The following is a 14,801-nucleotide window of genomic DNA, read 5'->3' on the forward strand; positions in this document are numbered from 1 at the left end:
ATTCATTTGAATGGGTCTACGTGTGTCAGTGTCTCCGGTACGTGAGAAAACTGTCACTACACGTACCGGAGACACTGACGTGTGAAAGAGGCCTAAGGCAGTACTAGTCCATTTGCAAGGGAATCATGAAGGTATAATCCAGCTCCGAGAGGTCCGTTAAAATTTTTTTTTTTTAAATCTATATTAGAAAAATAACTTTCATAAAAAAAGGTATATATATTAAAAAAATCACAACCTTCATATGGGAATGTAATGTGAACAGACGCGTTTCGAACAACAGACTAAGAACTGTTGTTCGGAACGCATCTGCCAAAAGGCCAAAATTGTAAAATCCTGATTTTTACATGTTAAACTGCAATGTGGTTTTACGAAAAGTTCTAAAAAATATCATGTCCCCGCTTAATTGTAAAGTGCTGCGGAATATGTTGGCACTATATAAATAAAAATTATTATTATTATTTATTATTTAACAATATTTTGTTGCCAATGCTTCTTTAACCAGCAGTTACAATGAAATGCTAAATTGGCCGAGTATTAGAAAATCAAAAGTCCCATCGATTTGAAAAGTTATATTTGATTTGCTATGGAAAGATTTTTTTGTACTTCTCTGGCGGCCAATTTTATTTTATTGGGAACAAGGAACGACAGGAAGTGCGACCATACTGGCCTTTGTCAAGCAAATAACATCAGTGCACAATGTGGGGCAAGGGAAGTGACATCTACTAAAGCCTTAATTATTTCTATCACTGGACAGATAAAGTACAACAGACCTTGGGTAATCACAACTCAAACAAAACATCCTACATGTAAATATCAGAACATATCAGTCACACATATACTGTATAATTAAAGTTGGTGTAAATCCAGATACAATGAGAAAACATAGTCTGTGATACTTACCTCTACACTGAATTGCTTAATTCATGATCTGGCTGAGGTCATGGTCTTAGATCACATTGTGCAGTGCCGTAGACCTGCTACTGTGAACTGCATAATATCTTAGCAACATGTACATACTACAAGTACGTTGTTGCATTTTATGGGTGATGTAATCTTAGATGTATATGTGATATTTCTCAAAATACACTACTATTCTGGGGTCTTGTCAAAGCCCGAAGAAGGTCATGGTTTTTCTGTGGGCGTTGGAAGTGTAGAAAGCAAGCACTTAGATGTTGAGTGGAGGACTACCTTTCCATGAAAAGATTTAGGTTGAGATTTTAGGAGGAAGAGCTTTGAAGATAAAAGAATGACCTTATGTTTATCCGGTAGCCACTAAGGCTTTTTAAAGAGAAAAAGACCAGGGCAATACTTTTAAAAGATGAAGATGTTAAGAGCAGACACTGGATGGATGAAAAGCAGGATGTGAAATGAAAGTATAAAGAAGCGGCCATCCTATTCCTTTTTCTTCTTTTCACATGCAGTTTCCTAAAATGAATACAGGAGATACATCACATTTCTCTCTTTATTCTTTATTACTGAAACAGAATTTCTCTATGGGAATATTGTGACCCTCTAAATTCCTTCTAAACTAATTATGTCTGCTCTAGTGATATAGTTTCTCTGTTAAAAAGAGGACTACTTAAAACTCTCAGATCTGTCAGCAGACAGCTCCAGCCAGCAAGTGCAGACAGAAAATAAATAATAAAAAAAAAAATTAAAGAGTTGAACTTTGAGTAATTAGTGCTCTTCCTGAGATTTTACCCCAATTATATAATGTTAAAGATTGTGCTACTAAATGAAAATACTAATATAATAAAGGGCAGCTATACATTAAATTATATTTAATGAGGACTAAAACTGAATCTAAAATTTTTGTTAAACATCTTTAATTACTTCCATTTTGTGGCCTAGCGTGGGTTGTCATCCTGGGCACCTGGGCAAAACATAGAATTTGAAGCCCCTTATCCCATGGGTTATTAAACATAACATTTAAAAAAAAGTCAATAAACGTTTTATTTTTTTCTTTTACCTTTCATTTGTACATATTTTGAGTTAGTGTTTTTTATGTAACTATTTTAAAGCACTAGTCTTAAACTTAACCATAGCCTTAATGTTAGGCCTTTCAATAACACTAGTTCTAACCATAACCCCAGTTTAATCTTTATCCCAACTCTAGTCCTAACCTTAACCCTACTCATATCACTAATCCCAGTTACTAACACAAGTCTTTCCCCTAAAACCAAACTCTAGTTCTAACCACAACCCTAATCTCAACTCCAACTATAGTCCAAACCCTGACTCTAGTATCCCTAGTCCAAACCCTTACCTTAGTCCAAACTCTTACCTTAATCCTAACCCTATACATAACCCTTATTCCAGTTCTAACTTTTTGCTTAGAACTAACTTTTCCACTAGTCCTAACATACCTTAATCCTAGCTTTTACCCTAGTAGGACTCCTAAACCGCACCCTAGTTAGAGTTACAATTAAGCTATAATTGGGAGGAGACCATACAGTCTTTGTCACCTCAACTACTGCCTATGAAGAGCGCAGCATTTGAGATGAGTTTGTCATTGACTGTTGTACTGTGCATAGACATTAACCAAGATAACAAAGCACAATTCATCATACTAAAAGATTTATTATGTCAGTCATTGACTATGCAGAGTACAGCAGCAGATCATAAACTTATCCCAGCTGTATAAGAAACGTAGAAACGTGGGGACGCCACAATGGCAGTTGCCCCTGGCTGCATTAATCACCTAGTTTCTTGGTCACTGGGCAGGCACAAACTTTGCCCCTGCATTATTTCAAGAAAAAGCAGTAGTTTGGACGGGGGGCAAAATTAAACCAGAATTTGGCACTCAGGGCAACCACTCCTGTAGCACCCACTTGCTTCTCATGACTGCTAAAATCATATTTAATGATGTCGTGGATTTTTACTTTTTAATCTAGAAATGTGTTATTATAAAAATATAACCCATCACTCACATATTCAATGCCATTACACTTCCTCCATACACACTATTGAGGCAAATAACTGTCTGCAGGATCAAAACGGACAACCAGACTGACAATGCTGGAGTGGTGGAGGACTGAATAGGTAACTTATGTCTGTGCTTAGTCCCAGATAGAAGTAAGCCAACTACTGTCAGTCGAGCTTCAAAAACACCTAAGATCAGTATTTATTGTAAAAGTTGCTAATTTCAAATTACATCAGAAAATATCATGGAATATCTATTGTCTCATGTTTACGTAGATTGAAAAAATTAAATGAAATGTAAAGTAAATACCGAGGCTGCGATACAAGACCGTCATTGTTTATGCAAGTCTTGATGACAGTATGAAATAAATCAGGCACATATGAAAAGTGGCATGTGCCTCACTAATCTTATTTCGGTCAAGGATTGATATTATGTACAGCACAGCTCGTCATGAATTAAAGAAGTAGTGGTGTCATACCCCCATCCCACCCTAGCTCTGCATTCTGGCGGAGAAAGGCAAAACCGACATGAAAACAACAAGAGCTACCACATTTTATCGCAACTTCTTGGTCAAACTTTTTTCAACTTTTTAAAGCAATCATGCCATGAATTGGGGTCTTAATATATATAATCTTTTAACTTTAAAAGGAATTAACACGGTAACTAGAAAAATAAAAACATAATTTTGTTGTCAAAAGCTATCGCACTTTACACGTAGTACAGTGCAGGTAAAGTGTTTTCCAAACAATGGAATGTTAAGGAGGAACCGGCTACTAGTAAGGAGCCTGTACACAAAGATTAGAAGCTCTTGGATTTGGATTAACATACCACATCGATTTTGTCACCGCTTGCTGTTTCACCTTAAGCAACAGCTGAATACATTGTAAGAGAAAGAGTATATACATATTTTCATTCACAGTCAGTCACTACATCTTACTTATATAATAAAACTTAGAAAATGAGTCAGTCACTACATCTTACTTATATCTTAAAACTTAAAAAATAAATAAAGATGAATTAAACTTTCACATATTATTTAAAGTCAATAAGATCCTGTTCACCATGCTACAAGGGGACAAATGAATAGTTAGGGTCCAGGTAGAGGAGAATACAGGAGTCTACTGTTCTACCAAAAACTGAAGTCAATGGGACCAATCGGGTAATAACAGAAGCTAGTTGAGTTTAGGACAATAGAGGCCATACTCTATCTGCAATAGTAATTTAAAAGTATAATGTCTCACCAATGTTTTTGCAGAATATGTGGAACCATCCAAATGAAAACCAAACACATTTGAAGACCATACAAATTTAATGCAGGATTGAAACCCAAGATCTAAGTGCTTCAAGGTAACTAACCACTGAGTCCACCATGCTGCCCCTTTTATCTTATATATATATAATTGTCTAAGGGTCTGTTTGTCTGTAACCGAAATCCCACGTCGCTGATTGGTCGAGGCCAGCCAGGCGCGACCAATCAGTGTTCATAAATAAACTACATACATATACTAGAATGAGAATAACATGAAGGACAGTCTGTGAGGGAGAGAATAACATGGAGGACAGTGTGTGAGGGAGAGAATAACATGGAGGACAGTCTGTGAGGGACAGAATAACATGGAGGACAGTCTGTGAGGGAGAGAATAACATGGAGGACAGTCTGTGAGGGAGAAAATAACATGAACAGTCTGTGAGGGAGAGAATAACATGGAGGACAGTGTGTGAGGGAGAGAATAACATGGAGGACAGTCTGTGAGGGACAGAATAACATGGAGGACAGTCTGTGAGGGAGAGAATAACATGGAGGACAGTCTGTGAGGGAGAAAATAACATGAACAGTCTGTGAGGGAGAGAATAACATGGAGGACAGTCTGTGAGGGAGAGAATAACATGGAGGTCAGTGTGAGGGAGAAAATAACATGGAGGACAGTCTGTGAGGGAAAGAATAACAGGGAGGACAATCTGTGAGGGAGAGAATAACATGGAGAACAATCTGTGAGGGCGAGATTAACATTAAGGGCAATCTGTGAGGGAGAGAATAACCTGGAGGACAGTGAGTGAGAGAGAGAATAACATGGAGGACTGTGGGTGAGGGACAAAATAAGATGGAGGACAGTGTGTGAGGAAAAGAATAACATGGAGGACAGTCTGTGAAGGAGAGAATAACATGGAGGTCAGTGTGTGAGGAAGAAAATAACATGGAGGACAGTCTGTGAGGGAAAGAATAACAGGGAGGACAGTCTGTGAGGGAGAGAATAACATGGAGAACAATCTGTGAGGGCGAGATTAACATTAAGGACAGTCTGTGAGGGAGAGAATAACCTGGAGGACAGTGTGTGAGGGAGAGAATAACATGGAGGACTGTGGGTGATGGAGAAAATAACATGGAGGACAGTGTGTGAGGGAGAAAATAACATGGAGGACAGTCTGTGAGGGAGAGAATATCATGGAGGACAGTCTGTGAGGGAGATAATAACATGGAGGTCAGTCTGTGAGGGTGAGATTAACATGGAGGTCAGTCTGTGTGGGGGCGAGAATAACATGAAGGACAGTCTGTGAGGGACAGAATAACATGGAGGACAGTATGTGAGGGAGAGAATAACATGGATGTGAGGGAGAAAATAACATGGAGGACAGTCTGTGAGGGAGAGAATAACATGGAGGACAGTCTGTGAGGGAGAGAATAACATGGAGGTCAGTCTGTGAGGGCGAGAATAACATGAAGGACAGTCTGTGAGGGAGAGAATAACATGGAGGACAGTCTGTGAGGGAGAGAACAACAGGGAGGACATTCTGTGAGGGAGAGAATAACATGGAGGACAGTATGTGAGGGAGAGAATAACATGAACAGTCTGTGAGGGAGAGAATAACATGGAGGACAGTCTGTGAGGGAGACAATAACATGAAGGACAGTCTGTGAGGGAGATAATAACATGGAGGACAGTGTGTGAGGGAGAGAATAACATTGAGGACAGTCTGTGAGGGAGAGAATAACATGGAAAACAGTCTGTGAGGGAGAGAATAACATGGAGGACAGTCTGTGAGGGAGAGAATAACATGGAGGCCAGTCTGTGAGGGCGAGAATAACATGGAGGACAGTGTGTGAGGGAGAGAATAACATGGAGGACAGTCTGTGAGGGAGAGAATAACATGGAAAACAGTCTGTGAGGGAGAGAATAACATGAAGGACAGTCTGTTAGGGAGAGAATAACATGGAGGACAGTCTGTGAGGGAGAGAATAACATGGAGGACAGTCTGTGAGGGCGAGAATAACATGAAGGACAGTCTGTGAGGGAGAGAATAACGTGGAGGACAGTCTGTGAGGGAGAGAATAACATGGAGGACAGTCTGTGAAGGAGAGAATAACATAGAGGACAGTCTGTGAGGGAGAGAATAACATGGAGGACAGTCTGTGAGGGAGAGAATAACATGGAGGACAGTGTGTGAGGGAGAGAATAACATGGAGGACAGTCTGTGAGGGAGAGAACAACATGGAGTACAGTGTGTAAGGGAGAAAATAAAATTTTTCCCCATTTTAAAGTTTAACATATGGTAAAATAAATGGTGTCTTTGAAAACTATAAGTCATCCTGTAGAAAACAAGCTGTCATAGAGCGATAGATGACTAATAAAGTTTTGACTCTTAAAATAAAGACAGGAGAAAAACAATGGCAGTGTGTCCAATGGGTTAAAACATAAATGTGAGCACCAATGTTTATATGAATACTAGATGGTGGCCCGATTCTAACGCATTGGGTATCTACTATATAATCGTCTATTTCTGTCTGTTTGTCTGTAACAGAAATCCCGCGTCGCAGATTGGTCTCGCCAGCTGCCCGTGACCAATCAGCGACAGGCGCAGTCCGGCCGCGTCCAATCAGCGATATCGGCGCAGTCCAGCCGTGAATTGGCACGAGATTTGAACCACGCTTCGCTGATTGGTCGCGCCCGGCCGGCCACGAGCAATCAGTGATATTGGCGTGGGATTTAAACACCGCTTCACCGATAATGTATATATTTTACCTGGAAAATCCTTTGTATTCATTGCATTATTCATAAATCTTCATAAATAAACTACATACATATTCTAGAATACCCGATGCGTTAGAATCGGGCCACCATCTAGTATCCTTATGATAAACCTTTGTCATAGAAAATATTACAGTCAACAAAACTCATAGGAGGCATATTTTTCCTCAAGGACAACTATGGGAGAAATGCATTAATCTAACGAAAATATGTCACAATTTTGTTAAAAATTGACAACGGATTCTGGTGCTCATACTGTACAATGTGACACATTTACTAAGGGTCTTACACAACTTGGCCCTGATTCGTCATTTGCATTTTTTTAAAGTCATTTTTCTTTTTTGTCTTGTTGTTTCCATTGTCATTTATTGCTCCAGATTATTTAAAATGGAGCATGGGGTTTATGAATTTTGTCCAAATTAAAAAATCATCTTTATTATTCTCCTTAACCCTTTTTGCAACTATGTTTCACACAATGATGCAAAAGTGTGCACCAAAAATCACTGGCATACAATAAATCTCTTCAGTACGGGACTAGATTATGATAGCGCAAAAATTTTGCGACTTTCTGAGAAATCAGAAATTATGAATCAGCCAAAAATATCTGGAAAGCCTAAACCCTCCTAAAAATGGTAAACTTAAAATAAAAGATAACAAACACATAAAATAGTTACAAAAAAGGGACAAACAAAACAACAGGTGCAAAACACGAAAAAAAAAAGGGTTTCACTAAAAACTTTAAATAGCATATAGAAAAGGATATAACTCAAATCTCGGTCTGACCTGACAAGACAGCCGAAACAAAGCGATCCAGAAAAAGAATTAAATTAAAGCTTTATTGTTTACAATTCAAATCATATGCCTCTATGCCCAAAGCACCCTAACAAACATACACATAATACAGATATAAGTAGAAACAAGGATAATATCTACCTGTGATACAGCGTCCCACCTCACCCCAAAGCGCGTTTCGCACCAAGCTTCTTCCGGGGGTGCCCCCGGAAGAAGCTTGGTGCGAAACGCGTGTTGGGGTGAGGTGGGACGCTGTATCACAGGTAGATATTATCCTTGTTTCTACTTATATCTGTATTATGTGTATGCTGAGGCAGCGATAAATATACAAGATAGGCTTAAGGGTTATAATTGCATTTTCCTGTATTACGGACTATTGAGTTTGATATGTACTATCCAGCCTCCCACTTTGTTAGGGTGCTTTGGGCATAGAGGCATATGATTTGAATTGAAAACAATAAAGCTTAAAGGTACCTTCACATTAAGCGACTTTGCAACGATAACGATAGCGATCCGTGACGTTGCAGCGTCCTGGATAGCGATACCGTTGTGTTTGACACACAGCAGCGATCAGGATCCTGCTGTGATATTGCTGGTCGTTGCTGAAAGTTCAGAACTTTATTTGGTCGTCAGATCGGCGTGTATCGTCGTGTTTGACACCAAAAGCAACGATGCCAGCGATGTTTTACAATAGTAACCAGGGTAAATATCGGGTTACTAAGCGCAGGGCCGCGCTTAGTAACCCGATATTTACCCTGGTTACCATTGTAAAAGTAAAAAAAAACAAACAGTACATACTCACCTTCTGCTGTCTGTCACACGTCCCCCGCTGTCTGCTTCCCGCACTGACTGTGAGTGCCGGCCGTAAAGTAAAAGCAGAGCACAGCGGTGACATCACCGCTGTGCTGTGCCTTAGGGCCGGCACTCACAGTCAGTGCAGGAAGCAGACGGCGGGGGACGTGTGACAGACAGCAGAAGGTGAGTATGTACTGTTTGTTTTTTTTTACATTTACACTGGTAACCAGGGTAAACATCGGGTTACTAAGCGCGGCCCTGCGCTTAGTAACCCGATGTTTACCCTGGTTACCCGGGGACCTCGGCATCGTTGGTCGCTGGAGAGCTGTCTGTGTGACAGCTCTCCAGCGACCAAACAGCGACGCTGCAGCGATCGGCATCGTTGTCGATATCGCTGCAGCATCGCTTAGTGTGAAGGTACCTTTAATTTAATTCTTTTTCTGGATCGCTTTGTTTCGGCTGTCTTGTCAGGTCAGACCGAGCTTTGAGATATATGTATTGTGAAGTGCCAGACACTATAGTTGGACATTTGGTGATTAGAATATAGAAAAGAATGTTTGGCTAAGTGTCTGCAAAATTAACCAAATTTACTCACCACACATTCAATAGTAAATAATCAAGTGGTGCCTCCAAGGCAGCTCTACCGAAGCACATAAAGTAATTTCTGGCACTATACTCCAAGGTGCTCACTTTTTTCACATGGTGCAAACATAGGAATCGGCAATACATGTAAAGACTAAGAATATGGATTTCGAAACAGATATCAATGGTTTTATTCCTGTATATGCACCACGTGAATAAAGCAGCACTTTGGAACAACGAAATAGAGGGAAGAATTCTACTTACTATGAAATGTACTGATGTTGTGGTCCTGTTTTTTGGCTTAAAAAGTAGTCTACAAGTAACCCAACTAATAGCTGGCGTAAAGTTGGACTAAATACTCTAAAAAATACACCATTCAGCCCAAGTCACTGTGATAAATTGGGTGCATTTTTAAGACTTTCTAGTCTAATGACATCTAACAATTTCACAGAGTTTGTAAATCCATTGAAGCCATAGATCCTTATTAATATCAAATGTCGATTTTTATGTGTAACTCAATAGAAAAAATAGAGGATTCTATTATGAAAACTTTATTCTGAAAATGTTGTTTGCCATCAGAAGAGAGGGAGAGATTGGAGAAGGTTCATATACCGAGAAGGAGAATGGCTCCCTTTCCATGGTCACTATATAATCCATAGCATTCTCTGTTCTGCACGTTTATATGTGCATGTTTGTTGCTGAACAGTAGAGGGCACTTTAGATCATAGTTTGGTCTTAGAAAATTAATCATTTTATACATGAAGACAAAAATAAAATTGGCAAAAAAAACAAACAAAATGAACCCAGGACCACACTATTGTATAACGGTTTGAATAAAAAAAACTTCCATAAGCCTTTGGTAATACAAAAAGTCTACGTCTACATTTTCACCTAGAAAGCAGCAGGTTTTTAATACTTTAACATAAAATTAAAAACTATTCCTTCGATCCTCTGACTAGTTGAACATGGTCAGGATGACACAGTTTTGCTTGACATTTCTGAGATTTGCCTGTAGTTCTCTTATGAGAATGGTAAACATACATTATAGATTTCCTTCTCTTTTGATCTCAATGAGCCCACAAATCACTGCCAAATCTGAGGTTCACTGAACGCTTCTCTCTCCTAATACAAGATCTACTGCGGCTTTATAACTACTGAGCTCTGGGATCAAAGCGACAAAAGTGTTGTGACAGCAATATCCTCAATAACCAAAAAGACGTTGGATCCATTTCAACAAAATATGTCTATGATTTAAGCAGATTCTACATCTTCTTATTTATTCCCCATTGCAGTTTCTGATCACAGGGTAAGTGCGATTAAAACTTACTGTCTTGCTGACGTACGTAGAGCTGGTGTTCATGCAATGTAAGCCTTCACTGTTGCAACATCCTCCACATCTGTACAGGGATACACAGGGCGGTTTAAAGAAGGTGTTTGTTGATGCCCCAAATTCTTTTCCCACATCTACACATACTTCTCGGGGCATGCACTGGGTTTTTCTCCATTCACTTTCAATACCTAAGATAGAGGAATATTCATGGATTACTTTAAGAATAAAATCCAATGAGGGGCTGGAAATTACTTGCAGTTGCAATACATACAGCACCCCTCTTCCTTCAACAATTCAGAAGGACAGAAGAGGTCACAGGCACATTCCAGAAGACCTTGGACCGCAGACTAATTTTTCATGTCTTTGGCACCCACTTGGCATTTCAAATGCAACGTATAATTCAACTCATATTAATCCTATACAAGGTCCTAGAGACGGGTACCCCATATATAAAAAGGTTTCCTAGTTTTATGTAAAGTGTATTTTCAGCATTGTACAGCTGTACAACCTTTTAATAAGCTTGTTTTCCATTTTTTTCTAGCTTTACTTGCTTTCCAAAATGGAAACTGTTGCAGCTCTTGAATTTAAATCATGTATATTTCCATTGATTCATGGCAAATGATTTTGAAAATGGCAAGGCAATGAAGCACAAAGCATATTTAAAAGGGTTGTCCATTAATTTGATATTGCTAAATAGAGATGATTAAAAACATTCACAGGACCATGGTTCAGCAGTCACATTGGCAGTGCTTGGCCTGCAGACCACAAAACTCTAAAACTCCTCCTACCTGCGAAACCATAGTGCATCATTGCTGGTGCAGCCAACACATGACATAGCACCAGGCATACTAATCAGAAGAGACACTGGGACTGCTGGGAGTTAAGAGGAGGTTGCAGGACACTGATATAGTGGCCACAGACTGCTATTGTAATTGTAGCCACTGGACCAGAATCCCGACAATCTTTTTTGATTTTTTGATCATCTCTTTTGATGACTTATTTCTAAGCATAGGTAACCAATTCAGATTAGTGGGGGTCTGACGCCAGATATCCCCACCATTTCAATCTGTGGCAACTAGATGTAGAAAATATATGGAGCCAGATCATCACAGCTAAACACTGTTTAGTGGCCATTCCTGGGTACTGCATTTTTAACTCAATTTGCATATGTTTTATCTGACAAATTTCTCATGATTGGTACATTGGTGCTCAGCCAAAAAAGGTATAAATTCTATTGCCATGCTTAAAAATATGTTCACAGGTTCCCTTTAACTGCTTTGAGCACCTGGCCATACATGCTTCTTAACTTTTTAGATGCCAATCTTAGTCACTGACAGCAGCATTTAAACAGCATGATTGCCAATACAATCAAGAAAATTATAGAGAGACGAACATGATGAAAGACGAAATCATTGCTGCAATAAAGCTTCTGTCAAACAACAAAGTGCCTGGATGTGATGATATTACAATAGAGATAATAAAGTTTTCTGAAGCAGCATTTGATGTCATCATACGCCTGTGACAACAGATATGGACAACTAGTAAATGGCCCAAAGACTGGACAAGATCGGTGTTTAGTCCTAATCCGAAAAAGGGAGATGCTACCAACTGAGGAAACTTCAGACTATTGGACTCATTCCTCATGCCAGTAAAATGCTACTGAAGATACTATAAAGACGGCTACAGTCTTACTTTGACAAAGAGCTGCCAGAGGAATACGCAGGATTTAGACAAGGCAGAAATACCAGAGATGTGATTGCTAACATTAGATGGATAATGGAAAAAGCCGAAGAATACAATAAAGAGATCTTTTTTTGCTTCATTGACTACAGCAAAGCTTTTGATTGTGTTGATCACTAGAAACTTTGGAATGCTATGAAGGATATAGTTGTGATCAGCCACATTAGGAACCTTTACATTGACCAAGAAGCAACAGTCCGAACGGAACACGGTGACACGGCATGATTCAAAGCAGAGTGAAGTGTCAGAAAAGGCTGCATCCTGTCACCATTTCTCTTCAATTTATATGCAGAAGCTATTTTCAGGAAGGCTGGACTTGCAGAAAAAGAAGAAGGAATTAAAATTGCTGGATGAATCATCAACAATCTTAAATACGCAGACAATACAACATTGATATAAAAAAGCGTAGATGGATTGAAGGACTTAATATGGAGTGTCAAGATGAAAAGCTTGAACATAAGACTTATACTCAACACAAAAAAGACAAAGATATTGACCACTGCCAGGTGAGACTGGGACACATTTGAGATGGATGGCAACAAACTAGAAGTTGAAAAGGACTTCAGCCTACTCTGATCGATGATAACTCAAGACACTGGAAGTCAATAGAAGCTACACTGGAAGTCAATAGAAGCTATTGTCAAATCAACAATAAAGTCACTGAACAAGGACTTCAAATCGATGAACATTTCACTGATGACGAAGACACAGCTTGTAAATAGTTTGGTCTTTTTAGTGGTAACATATGGATGTGAAACCTGGACAATAAAGAAACAAGACAGAAGAAGAATCGATGCCTTAAAATCAAATCAAGCCATACACTCGAAGCAAGGATCACCATGTCACAACTTGCCTACTTGGACACATCAAACGAAGACAGCAATCACTAGAGAAGGACATGATGGTTGGAAGAATAGAAGGAACAAGGCAAAGAGAAAGACCAGTAATCTGATGGCGTGATACTATCAAGATAATGGCGGAGAAGACCCTGGTGGACCTAACTAGGCTTGCACAAGATCAATTTTCCTACCAAGCTTTCATCCATCAATTCGCCATCAAGTCCGGACTGGACCAAGGGAACCCAGTGGACGTAGTGTATATGGACTTTTCAAAAGCTTTTGATACGGTGCCACACAAAAGGTTGATACATAAAATGAGAATAATGGGGATAGGGGAAAATATGTGTAAGTGGCTCAGGGATAGGAAAAAAAGGGTGGTTATTAATGGAGCACACTCAGACTGGGTCACGGTTAGCAGTGGGGTACCACAGGGGTCAGTATTGGGCCCTCTTCTTTTTAACATATTTATTAATGATCTTGTAGGAGGCATACAGAGTGGAATTTTAATATTTGCAGATGACACTAAACTCTGCACGGTAATCAATACAGAGGAGGACAGTTTTGTATTACAGGATGATTTATGTAAACTAGAAGCTTGGGCTGATAAATGGCAAATGAGCTTTAATGGGGATAAATGTAAGGTCATGCACTTGGGTAGAAGTAATAAGATGTATAACTATGTGCTTAATTCAAAAACTCTGGGCAAAACCGTCAATGAAAAAGACCTGGGTGTATGGGTGGATGACAAACACATTTAATGGCCAGTGTCAGGCAGCTGCTACAAAGGCAAATAAAATAATGGGATGCATTAAAAGAGGCATAGATGCTCATGAGAACATAATTTTACCTCTATACAAGTCACTAGTTTGACCACACTTAGAATACTGTGTACAGTTCTGGTCTCCGGTGTATAAGAAAGACATAGCTGAACTAGAGCGGGTGCAGAGAAGAGCGACCAAGGTTATTAGAGGACTGGGGGGTCTGCAATACCAAGATAGGTTATTACACTTAGGGCTATTTAGTTTAGAAAAACGAAGGCTAAGGGGTGATCTTATGTTAATGTATAAATATGAGGGGACAGTACAAAGACCTTTCTGATGATCTTTTTAATCATAGGCAGCACGGTGGCGCAGTGGTTAGCACAGCAGCCTTGCAGCGCTGGAGTCCTGAGCTCAAACCCCACCAAGGACAAAATCTGCAAAGAGTTTGTATGTTCTCTCTGTGTTTGTGTGGGTTTCCTCCGGGTACTCCGGTTTCCTCCCACATTCCAAAGACATACTGATAGGGAATTTAGATTGTGAGCCCCAACGGGGACAGTGATGATAATGTTTGCAACCTGTAAAGCGCTGCGGAATATGTTAGCGCTATATAAAAATAAAGATTATTATTATAGACCTGAGACAGGGACAAGGGGACATCCTCTACGTCTGGAGGAAAGAAGGTTTAAGCATAATAACAGACGCGGATTCTTTACTGTAAGAGCAGTAAGACTATGGAACTCTCTGCCGTATGATGTTGTAATGAGTGATTCATTACTAAAATTTAAGAGGGGACTGGATACCTTTCTTGAAAAGTATAATGTTACAGGGTATATACACTAGATTCCTTGATAGGACGTTGATCCAGGGAACTAGTCTGATTGCCGTATGTGGAGTCAGGAAGGAATTTTTTTCCCCAATGTGGAGCTTACTCTTTACCACATGTTTTTTTTTTGCCTTCCTCTGGATCAACATGTTAGGGCATGTTAGGTTAGGCTATGGGTTGAACTGGATGGA

The 14,801-nt window shown here is 39.6% G+C and overlaps 1 protein-coding gene across 1 annotated transcript in view; it reads right to left on the reverse strand.

Annotated features, from left to right (window-relative positions):
- VEGFC (vascular endothelial growth factor C) overlaps positions 1-14,801 on the reverse strand; it is a 224,443-nt gene that overhangs the window by 52,593 nt on the left and 157,049 nt on the right. The window contains exon 3 of the mRNA XM_077279540.1: positions 10,445-10,635. Coding sequence (XP_077135655.1) covers positions 10,445-10,635 — 191 coding nt within the window. The remainder of the gene's footprint in view (positions 1-10,444; positions 10,636-14,801) is intronic.

Source organism: Ranitomeya variabilis, chromosome 1, assembly GCF_051348905.1.
Source record: "Ranitomeya variabilis isolate aRanVar5 chromosome 1, aRanVar5.hap1, whole genome shotgun sequence".
Classification (NCBI taxonomy): domain Eukaryota; kingdom Metazoa; phylum Chordata; class Amphibia; order Anura; family Dendrobatidae; genus Ranitomeya; species Ranitomeya variabilis.